The sequence below is a fragment of the Oncorhynchus kisutch genome, linkage group LG15, assembly GCF_002021735.2.
Source record: "Oncorhynchus kisutch isolate 150728-3 linkage group LG15, Okis_V2, whole genome shotgun sequence".
NCBI lineage: Eukaryota > Metazoa > Chordata > Actinopteri > Salmoniformes > Salmonidae > Oncorhynchus > Oncorhynchus kisutch.
Window position 1 is genome coordinate 2,589,141 of NC_034188.2, and position 18,925 is coordinate 2,608,065.

Consider the following 18,925-nt stretch of genomic DNA (forward strand, 5'->3'; position numbering starts at 1 on the left):
GATTGGAATGAGAGGGGAGAGAGGGATGAGAGGGAAGAGAGGGATGAGAGGGGAGAGATGGATGAGAGGAGAGGGGGACGAGGAGAGGAGAGAGGGATGAGAGGGAAGAGAAGGATGAGAGGGGGATAAGAGGGGAGAGAGGGATGAGAGGAGAGGGGGACGAGGAGAGAGGAATGAGAGGGGAGAGTGGAATGAGAGGGGAGAGAGGGATGAGAGGAGAGAGGAATGAGAGGGGAGAGTGGAATGAGAGGGGAGAGAGGGATGAGAGGAGAGGGGGACGAGGAGAGGAGAGAGGGATGAGAGGGAAGAGAAGGATGAGAGGGGGATAAGAGGGGAGAGGGATGAGAGGAGAGGGGGACGAGGAGAGAGGAATGAGAGGGGAGAGTGGAATGAGAGGGGAGAGAGGGATGAGAGGAGAGAGGAATGAGAGGGGAGAGTGGAATGAGAGGGGAGAGAGGGATGAGAGGAGAGGGGGACGAGGAGAGGAGAGAGGGATGAGAGGGAAGAGAAGGATGAGAGGGGGATAAGAGGGGAGAGGGATGAGAGGAGAGGGGGACGAGGAGAGAGGAATGAGAGGGGAGAGTGGAATGAGAGGGGAGAGAGGGATGAGAGGAGAGAGGAATGAGAGGGGAGAGTGGAATGAGAGGGGAGAGAGGGATGAGAGGAGAGGGGACGAGGAGAGAGGAATGAGAGTGGAGAGGGGGATGAGAGGGATGAGAGGGGAGAGAGGGATGAGAGGAGAGGAGGATGAGAGGAGAGGGGGATGAGGAGAGGTGAATGAGAGGGGAGAAGGGGATGAGGAGAGGAGAGAGAGATGAGAGGAGAGGGGGTCAAGGAGAGAGAAATTAGTGGGGGACGAGAGGGGAGCGAGGGATGAGAGGGGGGAGGGGGATGAGAGGGGAGAGGAGGACGAGAGGGGAGAGAGGGATGAGAGGGGGGAGGGGGATGAGGGGGGTGGGGGATGAGAGGGGAGAGGGGGATGAGAGGGGAGTATCTGGGATGAGGAGAGAATAATGAGAGGGGGGAGGGGGATGAGAAGGGAGATGGGGATGAAAGGGGATAGAGGGATGAGAGGGGAGAGAGGGATGAGGAGAGGAGAGAGGAATGAGAGGGGGATGAGGAGAGAGCAATGAGAGGGGAAGAGGGGATGAGAGGGGAGAGTGGGATGAGAGGGGAGAGAGGGATGAGAGGGGAGAGAGGGATGAGGAGAGAGGGATGAGAGGGGAAGGGGGGATGAGAAGGGAGAGTGGGATGAGAGGGGAGAGAGGGATGAGAGGGGAGAGAGGGATGAGGAGAGAGGGATGAGAGGGGAAGGGGGGATGAGAAGGGAGAGTGGGATGAGAGGGGAGAGAGGAGAGAGGGATGAGAGTGGAGAGGGGGATGAGGAGAGGAGAGAGGGATGAGAGGGGGATGAGGAGAGAGGGATGAGAGGGGAGAGGGGGATAAGGAGAGTGTTAATGGATGAAGAGGATGACTATTGGGAAAATAAAGAGAATGGACGGTGATTGGTGAAAAGAGAAGAGAAGAGAAGAGAGAGAGCGAGAGAGAGAGAGAGAGAGCGCCCTGCAATGCCAAGAGCTGAGCAAAGAAAAGAGTCCCCTCATCCAGCTGGTCCTGGGGCTGAGTTCACAGACCTGTTCTACTAACACACTGAAGCCTCAGTCCCCTCATCCAGCTGGTCCTGGGGCTGAGTTCACTAACCTGTTCTACTAACACACTGAAGCCTCAGGACCCTCATCCAGCTGGTCCTGGGGCTGAGTTCACTAACGTGTTCTACTAACACACTGAAGTCTCAGTCCCCTCATCCAGCAGGTCCTGGGGCTGAGTTCACTAACCTGTTCTACTAACACACTGAAGCCTCAGTCCCCTCATCCAGCAGGTCCTGGGGCTGAGTTCACTAACCTGTTCTACTAACACACTGAAGCCTCAGTCCCCTCATCCAGCAGGTCCTGGGGCTGAGTTCACTAACCTGTTCTACTAACACACTGAAGCCTCAGTCCCCTCATCCAGCTGGTCCCGGGGCTGAGTTCACTAACCTGTTCTACTAACACACTGAAGCCTCAGTCCCCTCATCCAGCAGGTCCTGGGGCTGAGTTCACTAACCTGTTCTACTAACACACTGAAGTCTCAGTCCCCTCATCCAGCAGGTCCTGGGGCTGAGTTCACTAACCTGTTCTACTAACACACTGAAGCCTCAGTCCCTTCATCCAGCTGGTCTTGGGGCTGAGTTCACTAACCTGTTCTACTAACACACTGAAGCCTCAGTCCCCTCATCCAGCTGGTCCTGGTCCTGAGTTCACTAACCTGTTCTACTAACACACTGAAGCCTCAGTCCCCTCATCCAGCAGGTCCTGGGGCTGAGTTCACTAACCTGTTCTACTAACACACTGAAGCCTCAGGACCAGAACATCCAATCAATCAATCAATCAGGACAAACCTAATTACAACACAGTCAAACCAAAACGACTCAGCTCTTTCCTGATCATTTGTAATGAACGGGTCACAACTACTACCCTTGTCGAAGGAGTCGAAAAAGGAGAAATTGGCAACAACACATCCCTTACAAATATTCCACTAGCAGTCAGCCATAAAATGTACTCTTTTCATGAACACAACCACAGCTTTGTTCATTCTGGTTACAGAACTTCAGCTTCTACCTGTTCACCGACCGCGAGCAGAACCTCTTCCACCTTAACTCCATTTTCAGGAACCCGTATCGACAGCGTCTCCTCCGCTGTGAAGCCATCGCCATCATTGTTCAAACCCCAGGAAACTAAAACTCTGTCCACTCCCACCCTAACTTTGAACAAAAACTGTGGGTACTGCTAAACTCCACCAAAAAATGTAAAGAAAATACCAAAGACAGAATCAAGAAAACACATGGCCTCTCAACTACAAAACACTCCCAGCATGCACTGAGAGAGAGACAGACAGACAGACAGACAGACAGACAGAGACAGACAGACAGAGACAGACAGACAGACAGAGACAGACAGACAGACAGAGACAGACAGAAAGAGACAGAAGTGAAGGTACCAACCAGATAAAGTGTGACGTTGAGGTCGGGCACAGTGACTAGACACGGTACTGTGATGTGAGTGGAGGATCTTGATATGAAGATGGTCTCCAGGTCACCGTTGCTTCCTCTGTTTCTCCTGAGGAAAGGCTGCTCCAAATCTGGAGGAATGGAGACAGTCAAGGCAGTCAGAGGACAACGACAAAGATCATATACAATATACACGTTTAGAAGAAAGACAATCAGTTGATCGTGATCGTTTGTGTTACCGCTTGGCTGGAACAAAAGTCTTCCCATACAACCCTTTGGGATTAATAAAATACTAATCTCCTATATTCTCCTCTGTGTATAAACAATGTAACAGCATATATATATATTTTTATTTTATTTTATTTAAAGTCAGTTAAAAAGAACAAATTCTTGTTTCCAATGACGGCCTAGGAACAGTGGGTTAACTGCCTTGTTCAGGGGCAGAACGACAGATTTGTACCTTGTCAGCTCTGGGATTCGATCTTTCGGTTATAAGTCCAACACTCTAACCACTAGGCTACCTGTCGCCCCTACACTCTAACCACAAGGCTACCTGCCCCCTCTACACTCTAACCACTAGGCTACCTGCCTCCCCTACTCTCTTACCACTAGGCTACCTGCCCCCTCTACACTCTAACCACAAGGCTACCTGCCGCCCCTACACTCTAACCACTAGGCTACCTGCCACCTCTACACTCTAACCACTAGGCAACCTGCCGCCCCTACACTCTAACCACTAGGCAACCTGCCGCCCCTACACTCTAACCACTAGGCAACCTGCCGCCCCTACTCTCTAACCACTAGGCTACCTGCCACCTCTACACTCTAACCACTAGGCTACCTGCCCCCTCTACACTCTAACCACTAGGCTACCTGCCCCCTCTACACTCTAACCACTAGGCTACCTGCCCCCTCTACACTCTAACCACTAGGCTACCTGCCCCCTCTACACTCTAACCACTAGGCTACCTGCCTCCCCTACACTCTTACCACTAGGCTACCTGCCTCCCCTACACTCTAACCACTAGGCAACCTGCCGCACCTCCACTCTAACCACAAGGCTACCTGCCACCTCTACACTCTAACCACTAGGCTACCTGCGTCCTCTACACTCTAACCACTAGGCTACCTGCCTCCCCTACACTCTTACCACTAGGCTACCTGCCTCCCCTACACTCTAACCACTAGGCAACCTGCCGCACCTCCACTCTAACCACAAGGCTACCTGCCACCTCTACACTCTAACCACTAGGCTACCTGCGTCCTCTACACTCTAACCACTAGGCTACCTGCCACCTCTACACTCTAACCACTAGGCGAACTGTGTGAAGAGTCAATCAGTGTCTGACGTGTGTGAACGTGTGTGAACGTCTGACGTCATTTCCGGTCACAACTTGCAGGCTTGTTTTCGAGTTGCTGTGCGTTTTGTTGCCAACCTGTTTTGCTACCTGACAACTTTACGGTTTTCACTTTTTAATTACCGTTCATATATTTATTTATTTTTTCCTCAACTTTTTCACTCCGGACGCTTTATCTGGACACGATTCGTCAGGACCTCCAACAGCCGAAGCTAAGTAGTAACATTAACATGATGCCTTCTAATTGCAGCCGCTGTCGCAATCGTTAGGCAAGGGTAATTTCAGTGTAGGAAAGGATGAAACAGCGTCTGTGGCACCAGTAAGTACAGATAGTAGTGTAAATCCCCTGGCACAGTCCCCGCAGCCGCAGAGAAGGCTGTTGCGCAGCAACTCACTGCCTTCCTGAAGACAAGCAATGTATACGAAATGCTTCAGTCTGGTTTTAGACCCCATCATAGCACTGAGACGGCACTTGTGAAGGTGGTAAATTACATTTTAATGGCATCGGACCGAGGCTCTGCATCTGTCCTCGTGCTCCTAGACCTTAGTGCTGCTTTTGATACCATCGATCACCACATTCTTTTGGAGAGATTGGAAACCCAAATTGGTCTACACGGACATGTTCTGGCCTGGTTTAGATCTTATCTGTCGGAAAGATATCAGTTTGTCTCTGTGAATGGTTTGTCCTCTGACAAATCAACTGTAAATTTCGGTGTTCCTCAAGGTTCCGTTTTAGGACCACTATTGTTTTCACTATATATTTTACCTCTTGGGGATGTTATTCGAAAACATAATGTAAACTTTCACTGCTATGCGGATGACACACAGCTGTACATTTCAATGAAACATGGTGAAGCCCCAAAATTGCCCTCGCTAGAAGCATGTGTTTCAGACATAAGGAAGTGGATGGCTGCAAACGTTCTACTATTAAACTCGGACAAAACAGAGATGCTTGTTCTAGGTCCCAAGAAACAAAGAGATCTTCTGTTGAATCTGACAATTAATCTTAATGGTTGTACAGTCGTCTCAAATAAAACTGTGAAGGACCTCGGCGTTACTCTGGACCCTGATCTCTCTTTTGAAGAACATATCAAGACCATTTCGAGGACAGCTTTTTTCCATCTACGTAACATTGCAAAAATCAGAAACTTTCTGTCCAAAAATGATGCAGAAAAATTAATCCATGCTTTTGTCACTTCTAGGTTAGACTACTGCAATGCTCTATTTTCCGGCTACCCGGATAAAGCACTAAATAAACTTCAGTTAGTGCTAAATACGGCTGCTAGAATCCTGACTAGAACCAAAAAATTTGATCATATTACTCCAGTGCTAGCCTCTCTACACTGGCTTCCTGTCAAAGCAAGGGCTGATTTCAAGGTTTTACTGCTAACCTACAAAGCATTACATGGGCTTGCTCCTACCTATCTCTCTGATTTGGTCCTGCCGTACATACCTATACGTACGCTACGGTCACAAGACGCAGGCCTCCTAATTGTCCCTAGAATTTCTAAGCAAACAGCTGGAGGCAGGGCTTTCTCCTATAGAGCTCCATTTTTATGGAACGGTCTGCCTACCCATGTCAGAGACGCAAACTCGGTCTCAACCTTTAAGTCTTTACTGAAGACTCATCTCTTCAGTGGGTCATATGATTGAGTGTAGTCTGGCCCAGGAGTGGGAAGGTGAACGGAAAGGCTCTGGAGCAACGAACCGCCCTTGCTGTCTCTGCCTGGCCGGTTCCCCTCTTTCCACTGGGATTCTCTGCCTCTAACCCTATTACAGGGGCTGAGTCACTGGCTTGCTGGGGCTCTCTCATGCCGTCCCTGGAGGGGGTGCGTCACCTGAGTGGGTTGATTCACTGTTGTGGTCATCCTGTCTGGGTTGGCGCCCCCCCCCCCTTGGGTTGTGCCGTGGCGGAGATCTTTGTGGGCTATACTCAGCCTTGTCTCAGGATGGTAAGTTGGTGGTTGAAGATATCCCTCTAGTGGTGTGGGGGCTGTGCTTTGGCAAAGTGGGTGGGGTTATATCCTTCCTGTTTGGCCCTGTCCGGGGGTGTCCTCGGATGGGGCCACAGTGTCTCCTGACCCCTCCTGTCTCAGCCTCCAGTATTTATGCTGCAGTAGTTTATGTGTCGGGGGGCTGGGGTCAGTTTGTTATATCTGGAGTACTTCTCCTGTCCTATTCGGTGTCCTGTGTGAATCTAAGTGTGCGTTCTCTAATTCTCTCCTTCTCTCTTTCTTTCTCTCTCTCGGAGGACCTGAGCCCTAGGACCATGCCCCAGGACTACCTGACATGATGACTCCTTGCTGTCCCCAGTCCACCTGGCCATGCTGCTGTTCCAGTTTCAACTGACCTGAGCCCTAGGACCATGCCCCAGGACTACCTGACATGATGACTCCTTGCTGTCCCCAGTCCACCTGGCCATGCTGCTGCTCCGGTTTCAACTTCCACCTGACTGTGCTGCTGCTCCAGTTTCAACTGTTCTGCCTTATTATTATTCGACCATGCTGGTCATTTATGAACATTTGAACATCTTGGCCATGTTCTGTTATAATCTCCACCCGGCACAGCCAGAAGAGGACTGGCCACCCCACATAGCCTGGTTCCTCTCTAGGTTTCTTCCTAGGTATTGGCCTTTCTAGGGAGTTTTTCCTAGCCACCGTGCTTCTACACCTGCATTGCTTGCTGTTTGGGGTTTTAGGCTGGGTTTCTGTACAGCACTTTGAGATATCAGCTGATGTACGAAGGGCTATATAAATAAATTTGATTTGATTTGATTTAGGCTACCTGCCAACTCTACACTCTAACCACTAGGCTACCTGCCACCTCTACACTCTAACCACTAGGCTACCTGCCTCCTCTACACTCTAACCACTAGGCTACCTGCCACCCCTACACTCTAACCACTAGGCTACCTGCCTACCCTACACTCTAACCACTAGGCTACCTGCCACCTCTACACTCTAACCACTAGGCTATCTGCCTCCCCAACACTCTAACCACTAGGCTACCTGTCTCCCCTACACTCTAACCACTAGGCTATCTGCCTCCCCAACACTCTAACCACTAGGCTACCTGCCGCCCCTACACTCTAACCACTAGGCTACCTGCCGCCCCTACACTCTAACCACTAGGCTACCTGCCGCCCCTACACTCTAACCACTAGGCTACCTGCCGCCCCAACACTCTAACCACTAGGCTACCTGCCGCCCCTACACTCTAACCACTAGGCTACCTGCCGCCCCAATATTGCAATCTAGGAATTTGCTCCTAGCGCCACCGATGGAACAATGAGCCAGATGTTTCACACCGGATGTATAAATGTGAAACTACTACCAAATATGGTGCTCCTCTCCTCTACCCCCCACAGACCAGTCTACCCCCCACAGAGCAGTCTACCCCCCCCCCCACAGAGCAGTCTACCCCCCACAGATCAGTCTACCCCCCACAGAGCAGTCTACCCCCCCCCACAGAGCAGTCTACCCCCCACAGATCAGTCTACCCCCCACAGATCAGTCTACCTCCCACAGAGCAGTCTACTCCCTACAGAGCAGTCTACCTCCCACAGAGCAGTCTACTCCCTACAGAGCAGTCTACCCCCCACAGAGCAGTCTACCCCCCACAGAGCAGTCTACTCCCTACAGAGCAGTCTACCCCCCACAGAGCAGTCTACCCCCCACAGAGCAGTCTACCCCCCACAGAGCAGTCTACTCCCTACAGATCAGATTATCAAATCCCTACAGGGAGATTATCAAAATGGGATTTGTTTTCTAATTCTTTGTGGATCTGTGTAATCTGAGGGAAATATGTGTCTCTAATTTTGCTCGCTGTATCTCTCTCTACCTGTCTCTCTCTCTAGCTGTCTCCCTCTCTAGCTGTCTCTCTCTCTCTCTAGCTGTCTCTCTCTCTCTAACTGTCTCTCTCTCTAGCTGTCTCTCTCTATAGCTGCCTCTCTCTCTAGCTGTCTCTCTCTCAAGCTGTCTCCCTCTCTAGCTGTCTCTCTCTCTACCTGTCTCTCTCTCTAGATGTCTCTCTCTCGCTGTCTCTCTCTCTAGCTGTCTCCCTCTCTAGTTGTCTCTCTCTCTCGCTGTCTCTCTCTCTAGCTGTTTCTCTCTCTAGCTGTTTCTCTCTCTCTAGCTGTCTCTCTCTCTCTAGCTGTCTCTCTCTCTAGCTGTCTCTCTCTCTATCGGTCTCGCTCCAGCTGTCTCTCTCTCTAGCTGTCTCTCTCTCTCTAGCTGTCTCTCTCTCTCTACCTGTCTCTCTCTCTAGCTGTCTCTCTCTCTATCTGTCTCTCTCCAGCTGTCTCCCTCTCTAGCTGTCCCCCTCTCTAGCTGTCTCTCTCTCTCTAGCTGTCTCTCTCTCTCTAGCTGTCTCTCTCTCTAGCTGTCTCCCTCTCTAGCTGTCTCTCTCTCTACCTGTCTCTCTCTCTCTAGCTGTCTCTCTCTCGCGCTGTCTCTCTCTCTAGCTGTCTCTCTCTCTAGCTGTCTCTCTCTCTTTAGCTGTCTCTCTCTCTCTAGCTGTCTCTCTCTCTAGCTGTCTCTCTCTCTAGCTGTCTCTCTCTCGCTGTCTCTCTCTCTAGCTGTCTCTCTCTCTAGCTGCTCTCTCTCTCTCTAGCTGTCTCTCTCTCTAGCTGTCTCTCTCTCGCTGTCTCTCTCTCTAGCTGTCTCTCTCTCTAGCTGTCTCTCTCTCGCTGTCTCTCTCTAGCTGTCTCTCTCTCTAGCTGTCTCTCTCTAGCTGTCTCTCTCTCTAGCTGTCTCTCTCTCGCTCGCTGTCTCTCTCTCTCTCGCTGTCTCTCTCTCTAGCTGTCTCTCTCTCTCTCGCTGTCTCTCTCTCTCTCGCTGTCTCTCTCTCTCTAGCTGTCTCTCTCTTTCTCTCCTTATATAGTTCTGTTCTTCCCCAGCAGCTCAGAGCAACCAGTTCCTGCTGCTGAAACAATGGTTGCAGTGTGTGGCCAAATACACAGATAGAGCTGAGAAAATACACACAGCCTAAATAGTTAAACAACTCAACAATAAATCACCCCAGGTATGAGGAGAGGGGGTGTTATGATGTTAGGAGGGAGGGATGAGGGTCATGGCTGTGAGGAGAGGGGTGTTATGTTGTTAGGAGGATGAGAGACGAGGTCATGGCTGTGAGGAGAGGGGTGTTATTGTTTGCGTCCCGAATGGCACCCTAAGGGGCGAGGTGATGAGGTCCGGCAGGGTAATTGGAGCCACATGGTCCCAACTTTTATCCTGCCGCCTGTTAGTTCTATTTACTGCTCCCTTCGGTCTCCCCTCCTCTCCCTTCCCCCTCCTCTCCTCTCCCCTTCTCTCTCCTCTCCTCCCCCCCTCTCCCCTCCTCTCCTCCCCCCCTCCTCCCCTCTCCCCTTCTCTCTCTCCTCTCCTCTCCCCTCCCCCCTCCTCACCTCTCCTCTCCTCTCCTCTCCTCTTCTCATCTCTCCTTCTCCCCCCTCCTCTCCTCTCCTCCCTTCTCCTCTCCCCTTCCCTCTCACCTCTCCATCCTCTCCTCCCCTCTCCTCACCTTTCCAATCTCCCCTACCTCTCCTCTCCTCTCCTCTCTCTCCTCTCCTCTCCTCTCCTCTCCTCTCCTCTCCTCTCCTCTCCTCTCCTCTCCTCTCCTCTCCTCTCCTCTCCTCTCCTCTCCTCTCCTCTCCTCTCCTCTCCTCCTCCTCTCCCCTCCCCTCCCCTCCCCTCTCCTCCCCTCCCCTCTCCTCTCCTCTCCTCTCCTCTCCTCTTATCCTGTAGCCTGTTAGCTGTAATTTACTGCTGTTGGTTCATCTGGCTCTGATCAGCCTCCAGCAGAGACAAAATATACGCACCCCCAAAATGCCACCTCACTCCCCCCAAACTGTATGTGACCCTAGACTAGAGCCTGTTACCCAAAACTAGAGGACTAGAGGCTGTTACCCTAGACTAGAGGCTGTGACCCTAGACTAGAGCCTGTTACCCAAGACTAGAGGACTAGAGGCTGTGACCCTAGACTAGAGGCTATTACCATAGACTAGAGCCTGTTACCCTAGACCAGAGGACTAGAGGCTGTGACCCTAGACTAGAGCCTGTTACCCTAGACTAGAGGCTGTTACCCTAGACTAGAGCCTGTTACCCTAGACCAGAGGACTAGAGGCTGTGACCCTAGACTAGAGCCTGTTACCCAAGACTAGATGACTAGAGGCTGTGACCCTAGACTAGAGGCTGTGACCCTAGACTAGAGGCTGTTACCATAGACTCAAGGACTAGGACTAGAGGCTGTTACCCTAGACTAGATGCTGTTACCCTGGACTAGAGGACTAGAGCCTGTTACCCTAGACTAGAGGCTGTTACCATAGACTCAAGGACTAGGACTAGAGGCTGTTACCCTACACTAGATGCTGTTACCCTGGACTAGAGGACTAGAGCCTGTTACCCTAGACTAGAGGCTGTTACCCTGGGCTAGAGGACTAGAGGTTGTGACCCTAGACTAGAGGCTGTGACCCTAGACTAGAGGCTGTGACCCTAGAATAGAGCTTGTTACCCGAGGCTAGAGGACTAGAGGCTGTGACCCTAGACTAGAGGCTGTGACCCTAGACTAGAGCCTGTGACCCTAGACTAGACACTGTGACTGTAGACTACAGGATGACGAACAGACCACAGAATGACTAACAGACCACAGGATGACTAATAGACAACAGGGTGACTAACAGACCACAGGGTGACTAACAGACTACAGGGTGACTAACAGACCACAGGGTGACTAACAGACCACAGGGTGAATAACAGACCACAGGGTGACTAACAGACCACAGGATGACTAACAGACCACAGGGTGACTAACGGACCACAGGGTGACTAACGGATTACTAACAGACCACAGGGTGACTAACGGACTACTAACAGACCACAGGATGACTAATAGACCACAGGGTGACTAACAGACCACAGGGTGACTAACAGACCACAGGGTGACTAACAGACCACAGGGTGACTAACAGACCACAGGGTGAATAACAGACCACAGGGTGACTAACAGACCACAGGATGACTAAGGGACCACAGGGTGACTAATGGATTACTAACAGACCGCAGGGTGACTAACAGACCACAGGATGACTAACAGACCACAGGATGACTACCAGACCACAGGGTGACTAACGGATTACTAACAGACCACAGGGTGACTAACGGACTACTAAGAGACCACAGGGTGACTAACAGACCACAGGGTGACTAACAGACCACAGGGTGACTAACAGACTACTAACAGACCACAGGGTGACTAACAGACCATGGGATGACTAACGGACCACAGGGTGACTAACAGACCACAGGATGACTAACAGACCACAGGGTGACTAACGGACCACAGGGTGACTAACGGATTACTAACAGACCACAGGGTGACTAACGGACTACTAACAGACCACAGGGTGACTAACAGACCACAGGGTGACTAACAGACCACAGGGTGACTAACAGACCACAGGGTGACTAACGGACTACTAACAGACCACAGGGTAACTAACAGACTACTAAGAGACCACAGGGTGACTAACAGACTACAGGGTGTCTCTCAGGGTGACTAACAGACCACAGGATGACTAACGGACTACCAACAGACCACAGGATGACTAACAGACCACAGGGTGACTAACGGACTACTAACAAACCACAGGATGACTAACAGACCACAGGGTGACTAACAGACCACAGGATGACTAACAGACCACAGGGTGACTAACGGAATACTAACAGACCACAGGATGGCTAACAGACTACTAACAGACCACAGGGTGAGTAACAGACCACAGGATGACTAACAGACTAATAACAGACCACAGGGTGACTAACAGACCACCGGGTGACTAACAGACCACAGGATGACTAACAGATCACAGGGTCACTAACAGACCACAGGGTGACTAACAGACCATGGGGTGACTAACAGACCACAGGGTGACTAACGGACTACTAACAGACCACAGGATGACTAACAGACTACTAACAGACCACAGGGTGACTAACAGACCACAGGGTGACTAACAGACCACAGGGTGACTAACGGACTACTAACAGACCACAGGGTGACTAACAGACCACAGGGTGACTACCAGACCACAGGGTGACTAACGGACTACTAACAGACCACAGGGTGACTAACGGACTACTAACAGACCACAGGGTGACTAACAGACCACAGGGTGACTAACAGACTACTAACAGACCACAGGGTGACTAACAGACCACAGGGTGACTAACAGACTACTAACAGACCACAGGGTGACTAACAGACCACAGGATGACTAACAGACCACAGGATGACTAACAGACTACTAACAGACCACAGGGTGACTAACAGACTACTAACAGACCACAGGGTGACTAACAGACCACAGGGTGACTAACAGACTACTAACAAACCACAGGGTGACTAACAGACCACAGGGTGACTAACAGACTACTAACAGACCACAGGGTGACTAACAGACCACAGGATGACTAACAGACCACAGGATGACTAACAGACTACTAACAGACCACAGGGTGACTAACAGACCACAGGGTGACTACCAGACCACAGGGTGACTAACGGACTACTAACAGACCACAGGGTGACTAACAGACTACTAACAGACCACAGGGTGACTAACAGACCACAGGGTGACTAACAGACTACTAACAGACCACAGGGTGACTAACAGACCACAGGGTGACTAACAGACCACAGGATGACTAACAGATCACAGGGTGACTAACAGACCACAGGATGAATAACAGACCACAGGGTGACTAACAGACCACAGGATGACTAACAGACCACAAGGTGACTAACAGACTACTAACAGACCACAGGATGACTAACAGACCACAGGGTGACTAACAGACCACAGGGTGACTAACGGACTACTAACAGACCACAGGGTGACTAATGGACCACAGGGTGACTAACAGACCACAGGGTGACTAACGGACTACTAACAGACCACAGGGTGACTAACAGACCACAGGGTGACTAATGGACCACAGGGTGACTAACGGACCACAGGGTGACTAACGGACTACTAAGAGACCACAGGGTGACTAACGGACTACTAAGAGACCACCGGGTGACTAACGGACCACAGGGTGACTAACGGACCACAGGGTGACTAACGGACTACTAACAGACAACAGGATGACTAACAGACCACAGGGTGACTAACAGACCACAGGGTGACTAACGGACTACTAACAGACCACAGGGTGACTAATGGACCACAGGGTGACTAACAGACCACAGGGTGACAGTTCTGTTGTTCTGTTAGGTGACCTAAACTGGGATATGCTTAACACCCCGCCAGTCCTACAATCTAAGCTAGATGCCCTCAATCTCACACAAATCATCAAGGAACCCACCAGGTACAACCCTAACTCTGTAAACAAGGGCACCCTCATAGACGTCATCCTGACCAACTGGCCCTCCAAATACACCTCCGCTGTCTTCAACCAGGATCTCAGCGATCACTGCCTCATTGCCTGTATCCGCTACGGAGCCGCAGTCAAACGACCACCCCTCATCACTGTCAAACGCTCCCTAAAACACTTCTGTGAGCAGGCCTTTCTAATCGACCTGGCCCGGGTATCCTGGAAGGACATTGACCTCATCCCGTCAGTTGAGGATGCCTGGTCATTCTTTAAAAGTAACTTCCTCACCATTTTAGATAAGCATGCTCCGTTCAAAAAATGCAGAACTAAGAACAGATACAGCCCTTGGTTCACCCCAGACCTGACTGCCCTCGACCAGCACAAAAACATCCTGTGGCGGACTGCAATAGCATCGAATAGTCCCCGTGATATGCAACTGTTCAGGGAAGTCCGGAACCAATACACGCAGTCAGTCAGGAAAGCTAAGGCCAGCTTCTTCAGGCAGAAGTTTGCATCCTGTAGCTCCAACTCCAAAAAGTTCTGGGACACTGTGAAGTCCATGGAGAACAAGAGCACCTCCTCCCAGCTGCCCACTGCACTGAGGCTAGGTAACACGGTCACCACTGATAAATCCATGATTATCGAAAACTTCAATAAGCATTTCTCAACGGCTGGCCATGCCTTCCGCCTGGCTACTTCAACCTCGGCCAACAGCTCCGCCCCCCCCGCAGCTCCTCGCCCAAGCCTCTCCAGGTTCTCCTTTACCCAAATCCAGATAGCAGATGTTCTGAAAGAGCTGCAAAACCTGGACCCGTACAAATCAGCTGGGCTTGACAATCTGGACCCTCTATTTCTGAAACTATCTGCCACCATTGTCGCAACCCCTATTACCAGCCTGTTCAACCTCTCTTTCATCTCGTCTGAGATCCCCAAGGATTGGAAAGCTGCCGCAGTCATCCCCCTCTTCAAAGGGGGAGACACCCTGGACCCAAACTGTTACAGACCTATATCCATCCTGCCCTGCCTATCTAAGGTCTTCGAAAGCCAAGTCAACAAACAGGTCACTGACCATCTCGAATCCCACCGTACCTTCTCCGCTGTGCAATCTGGTTTCCGAGCCGGTCATGGGTGCACCTCAGCCACACTCAAGGTACTAAACGACATCATAACCGCCATCGATAAAAGACAGTACTGTGCAGCCGTCTTCATCGACCTTGCCAAGGCTTTCGACTCTGTCAATCACCATATTCTTATCGGCAGACTCAGTAGCCTCGGTTTTTCGGATGACTGCCTTGCCTGGTTCACCAATTACTTTGCAGACAGAGTTCAGTGTGTCAAATCGGAGGGCATGCTGTCCGGTCCTCTGGCAGTCTCTATGGGGGTGCCACAGGGTTCAATTCTCGGGCCGACTCTTTTCTCTGTGTATATCAATGATGTTGCTCTTGCTGCGGGCGATTCCCTGATCCACCTCTACGCAGACGACACCATTCTATATACTTTCGGCCCGTCTTTGGACACTGTGCTATCTAACCTCCAAACAAGCTTCAATGCCATACAACACTCCTTCCGTGGCCTCCAACTGCTCTTAAACGCTAGTAAAACCAAATGCATGCTTTTCAACCGGTCGCTGCCTGCACCTGCATGCCCGACTAGCATCACCACCCTGGATGGTTCCGACCTAGAATATGTGGACGTCTATAAGTACCTAGGTGTCTGGCTAGACTGCAAACTCTCCTTCCAGACTCATATCAAACATCTCCAATCGAAAATCAAATCAAGAGTCGGCTTTCTATTCCGCAACAAAGCCTCCTTCACTCAAGCCGCCAAGCTTACCCTAGTAAAACTGACTATCCTACCGATCCTCGACTTCGGCGATGTCATCTACAAAATGGCTTCCAACACTCTACTCAGCAAACTGGATGCAGTCTATCACAGTGCCATCCGTTTTGTCACTAAAGCACCTTATACTACCCACCACTGCGACTTGTATGCTCTAGTCGGCTGGCCCTCGCTACATATTCGTCGCCAGACCCACTGGCTCCAGGTCATCTACAAGTCTATGCTAGGTAAAGCTCCGCCTTATCTCAGCTCACTGGTCACGATGGCAACACCCATCCGTAGCACGCGCTCCAGCAGGTGTATCTCACTGATCATCCCTAAAGCCAACACCTCATTTGGCCGCCTTTCGTTCCAGTACTCTGCTGCCTGTGACTGGAACGAATTGCAAAAATCGCTGAAGTTGGAGACTTTCATCTCCCTCACCAACTTCAAACATCAGCTATCTGAGCAGCTAACCGATCGCTGCAGCTGTACATAGTCTATTGGTAAATAGCCCACCCTTTTCACCTACCTCATCCCCGTACTGTTTTTATTTATTTACTTTTCTGCTCTTCTGCACACCAATATCTCTACCTGTACATGACCATCTGATCTTTTATCACTCCAGTGTTAATCTGCAAAATTGTAATTATTTGCCTACCTCCTCATGCCTTTTGCACACATTGTATATAGACCCCCCCTTCGTTTTCTACTGTGTTATTGACTTGTTAATTGTTTACTCCATGTGTAACTCTTTGTTGTATGCTCACACTGCTATGCTTTATCTTGGCCAGGTCGCAGTTGCAAATGAGAACTTGTTCTCAACTAGCCTACCTGGTTAAATAAAGGTGAAATAAAAATAAATAAATAAAAAGGGTGATAACAGACTACTAACAGACCACAGGGTGACTAACAGACCACAGGGTGACTAACAGACCACAGGATGACTAACGGACTACTAACAGACCACAGGGTGACTACCAGACCACAGGGTGACTAACAGACCACAGGGTGACTAACAGACCACAGGGTGACTAACAGACCACAGGGTGACTAACGGACTACTAACAGACCACAGGGTGACTAACAGACTACTAACAGACCACAGGGTGACTAACAGACTACTAACAGACCACAGGGTGACTAACAGACCACAGGGTGACTAACAGACTACTAACAGACCACAGGGTGACTAACAGACCACAGGGTGACTAACAGACTACTAACAGACCACATGGTGACTAACAGACCACAGGATGACTAACAGACCACAGGGTGACTAACAGACTACTAACAGACCACAGGGTGACTAACAGACCACAGGGTGACTAACAGACTACTAACAGACCACAGGGTGACTAACAGACCACAGGGTGACTAACAGACTACTAACAGACCACAGGGTGACTAACAGACCACAGGATGACTAACAGACCACAGGGTGACTAACGGACTACTAACAGGATGACTAACGGACTACCAACAGACCACAGGAATACTAACAGACCACAGGGTGATTAACAGACCACAGGATGACTAACAGACCACAGGGTGACTAACGGACTACTAACAGACCACAGGATGACTAACAGACTACTAACAGACCACAGGGTGACTAACAGACCACAGGATGACTAAATTACTAATAACAGACCACAGGGTGACTAACAGACTACCGGGTGACTAACAGACCACAGAATGACTAACAGACCACAGGGTCACTAACAGACCACAGGGTGACTAATGGACTACTAACAGACCACAGGGTGACTAACAGACCACAGGGTGACTAACGGACTACTAACAGACCACAGGATGACTAACAGACCACAGGGTGACTAACAGACCACAGGATGACTAACAGACCACAGGGTGACTAACAGACCACAGGATGACTAACAGACCACAGGGTGACTAACGGACTACTAACAGACCACAGGGTGACTAACAGACCACAGGGTGACTGACAGACCACACGATGACTAACAGACCACAGGATGACTAACAGACCACAGGGTGACTAACAGACCACAGGATGACTAACAGACCACAGGGTGACTAACGGACTACTAACAGACCACAGGATGACTAACAGACCACAGGGTGACTAACGGACTACTAACAGACCACAGGGTGACTAACAGACCACAGGGTGACTAACGGACTACTAACAGACCACAGGGTGACTAACGGACTACTAACAGACCACAGGGTGAATTAACAGACCACAAGATGACTAACGGACCACAGGGTGACTAACGGATTACTAACAGACCACAGGGTGACTAACAGACCACAGGATGACTAACAGACCACAGGGTGACTAACAGACCACAGGATGACTAACGGACTACTAACAGACCACAGGACGACTAACATACCACAGGGTGACTAACGGACTACTAACAGACCACAGGGTGACTAACGGACTACTAACAGACCACAGGGTGACTAACGGACAACTAACAGACCACAGGATGACTAACAGACCACAGGGTGACTAACGGACTACTAACAGACCACAGGATGACTAACAGACCACAGGATGACTAACGGACTACCAACAGACCACAGGATGACTAACAGACCACAGGGTGACTAACGGACTACTAACAAACCACAGGATGACTAACAGACCACAGGACTACTAACAGACCACAGGGTGACTAACAGACCACAGGATGACTAAATGACTAATAACAGACCACAGGGTGACTAACAGACTACTGGGTGACTAACAGACCACAGGATGACTAACAGACCACAGGGTCACTAACAGACCACAGGGTGACTAACGGACTACTAACAGACCACAGGGTGACTAATGGACCACAGGGTGACTAACAGACCACAGGGTGACTAACAGACCACAGGGTGACTAACAGACCACAGGGTGACTAACGGACTACTAACAGACCACAGGGTGACTAACAGACCACAGGGTGACTAATAGACCACAGGATGACTAACAGACCACAGGGTGACTAACAGACCACAGGATTACTAACAGACCACAGGGTGACTAACGGACTACTAACAGACCACAGGGTGACTAACAGACCACAGGGTGACTAACAGACCACAGGATGACTAACAGACCACAGGGTGACTAACAGACCACAGGATGACTAACAGACCACATTGTGACTAACAGACCACAGGATGACTAACAGACCACAAGGTGACTAACAGACTACTAACAGACCACAGGATGACTAACAGACCACAGGGTGACTAACAGACCACAGGGTGACTAACGGACTACTAACAGACCACAGGGTGACTAATGGACCACAGGGTGACTAACAGACCACAGGGTGACTAAC

General features: G+C 50.4%; 1 protein-coding gene across 1 annotated transcript in view; it reads right to left on the reverse strand.

Moving 5' to 3' along the window:
- LOC109884644 (vascular endothelial growth factor receptor 3-like) overlaps window positions 1–18,925 on the reverse strand; it is a 217,013-nt gene that overhangs the window by 73,581 nt on the left and 124,507 nt on the right. Inside the window, 1 exon segment of the mRNA XM_031789481.1 lies at window positions 3,041–3,177. Coding sequence (XP_031645341.1) covers window positions 3,041–3,177 — 137 coding nt within the window.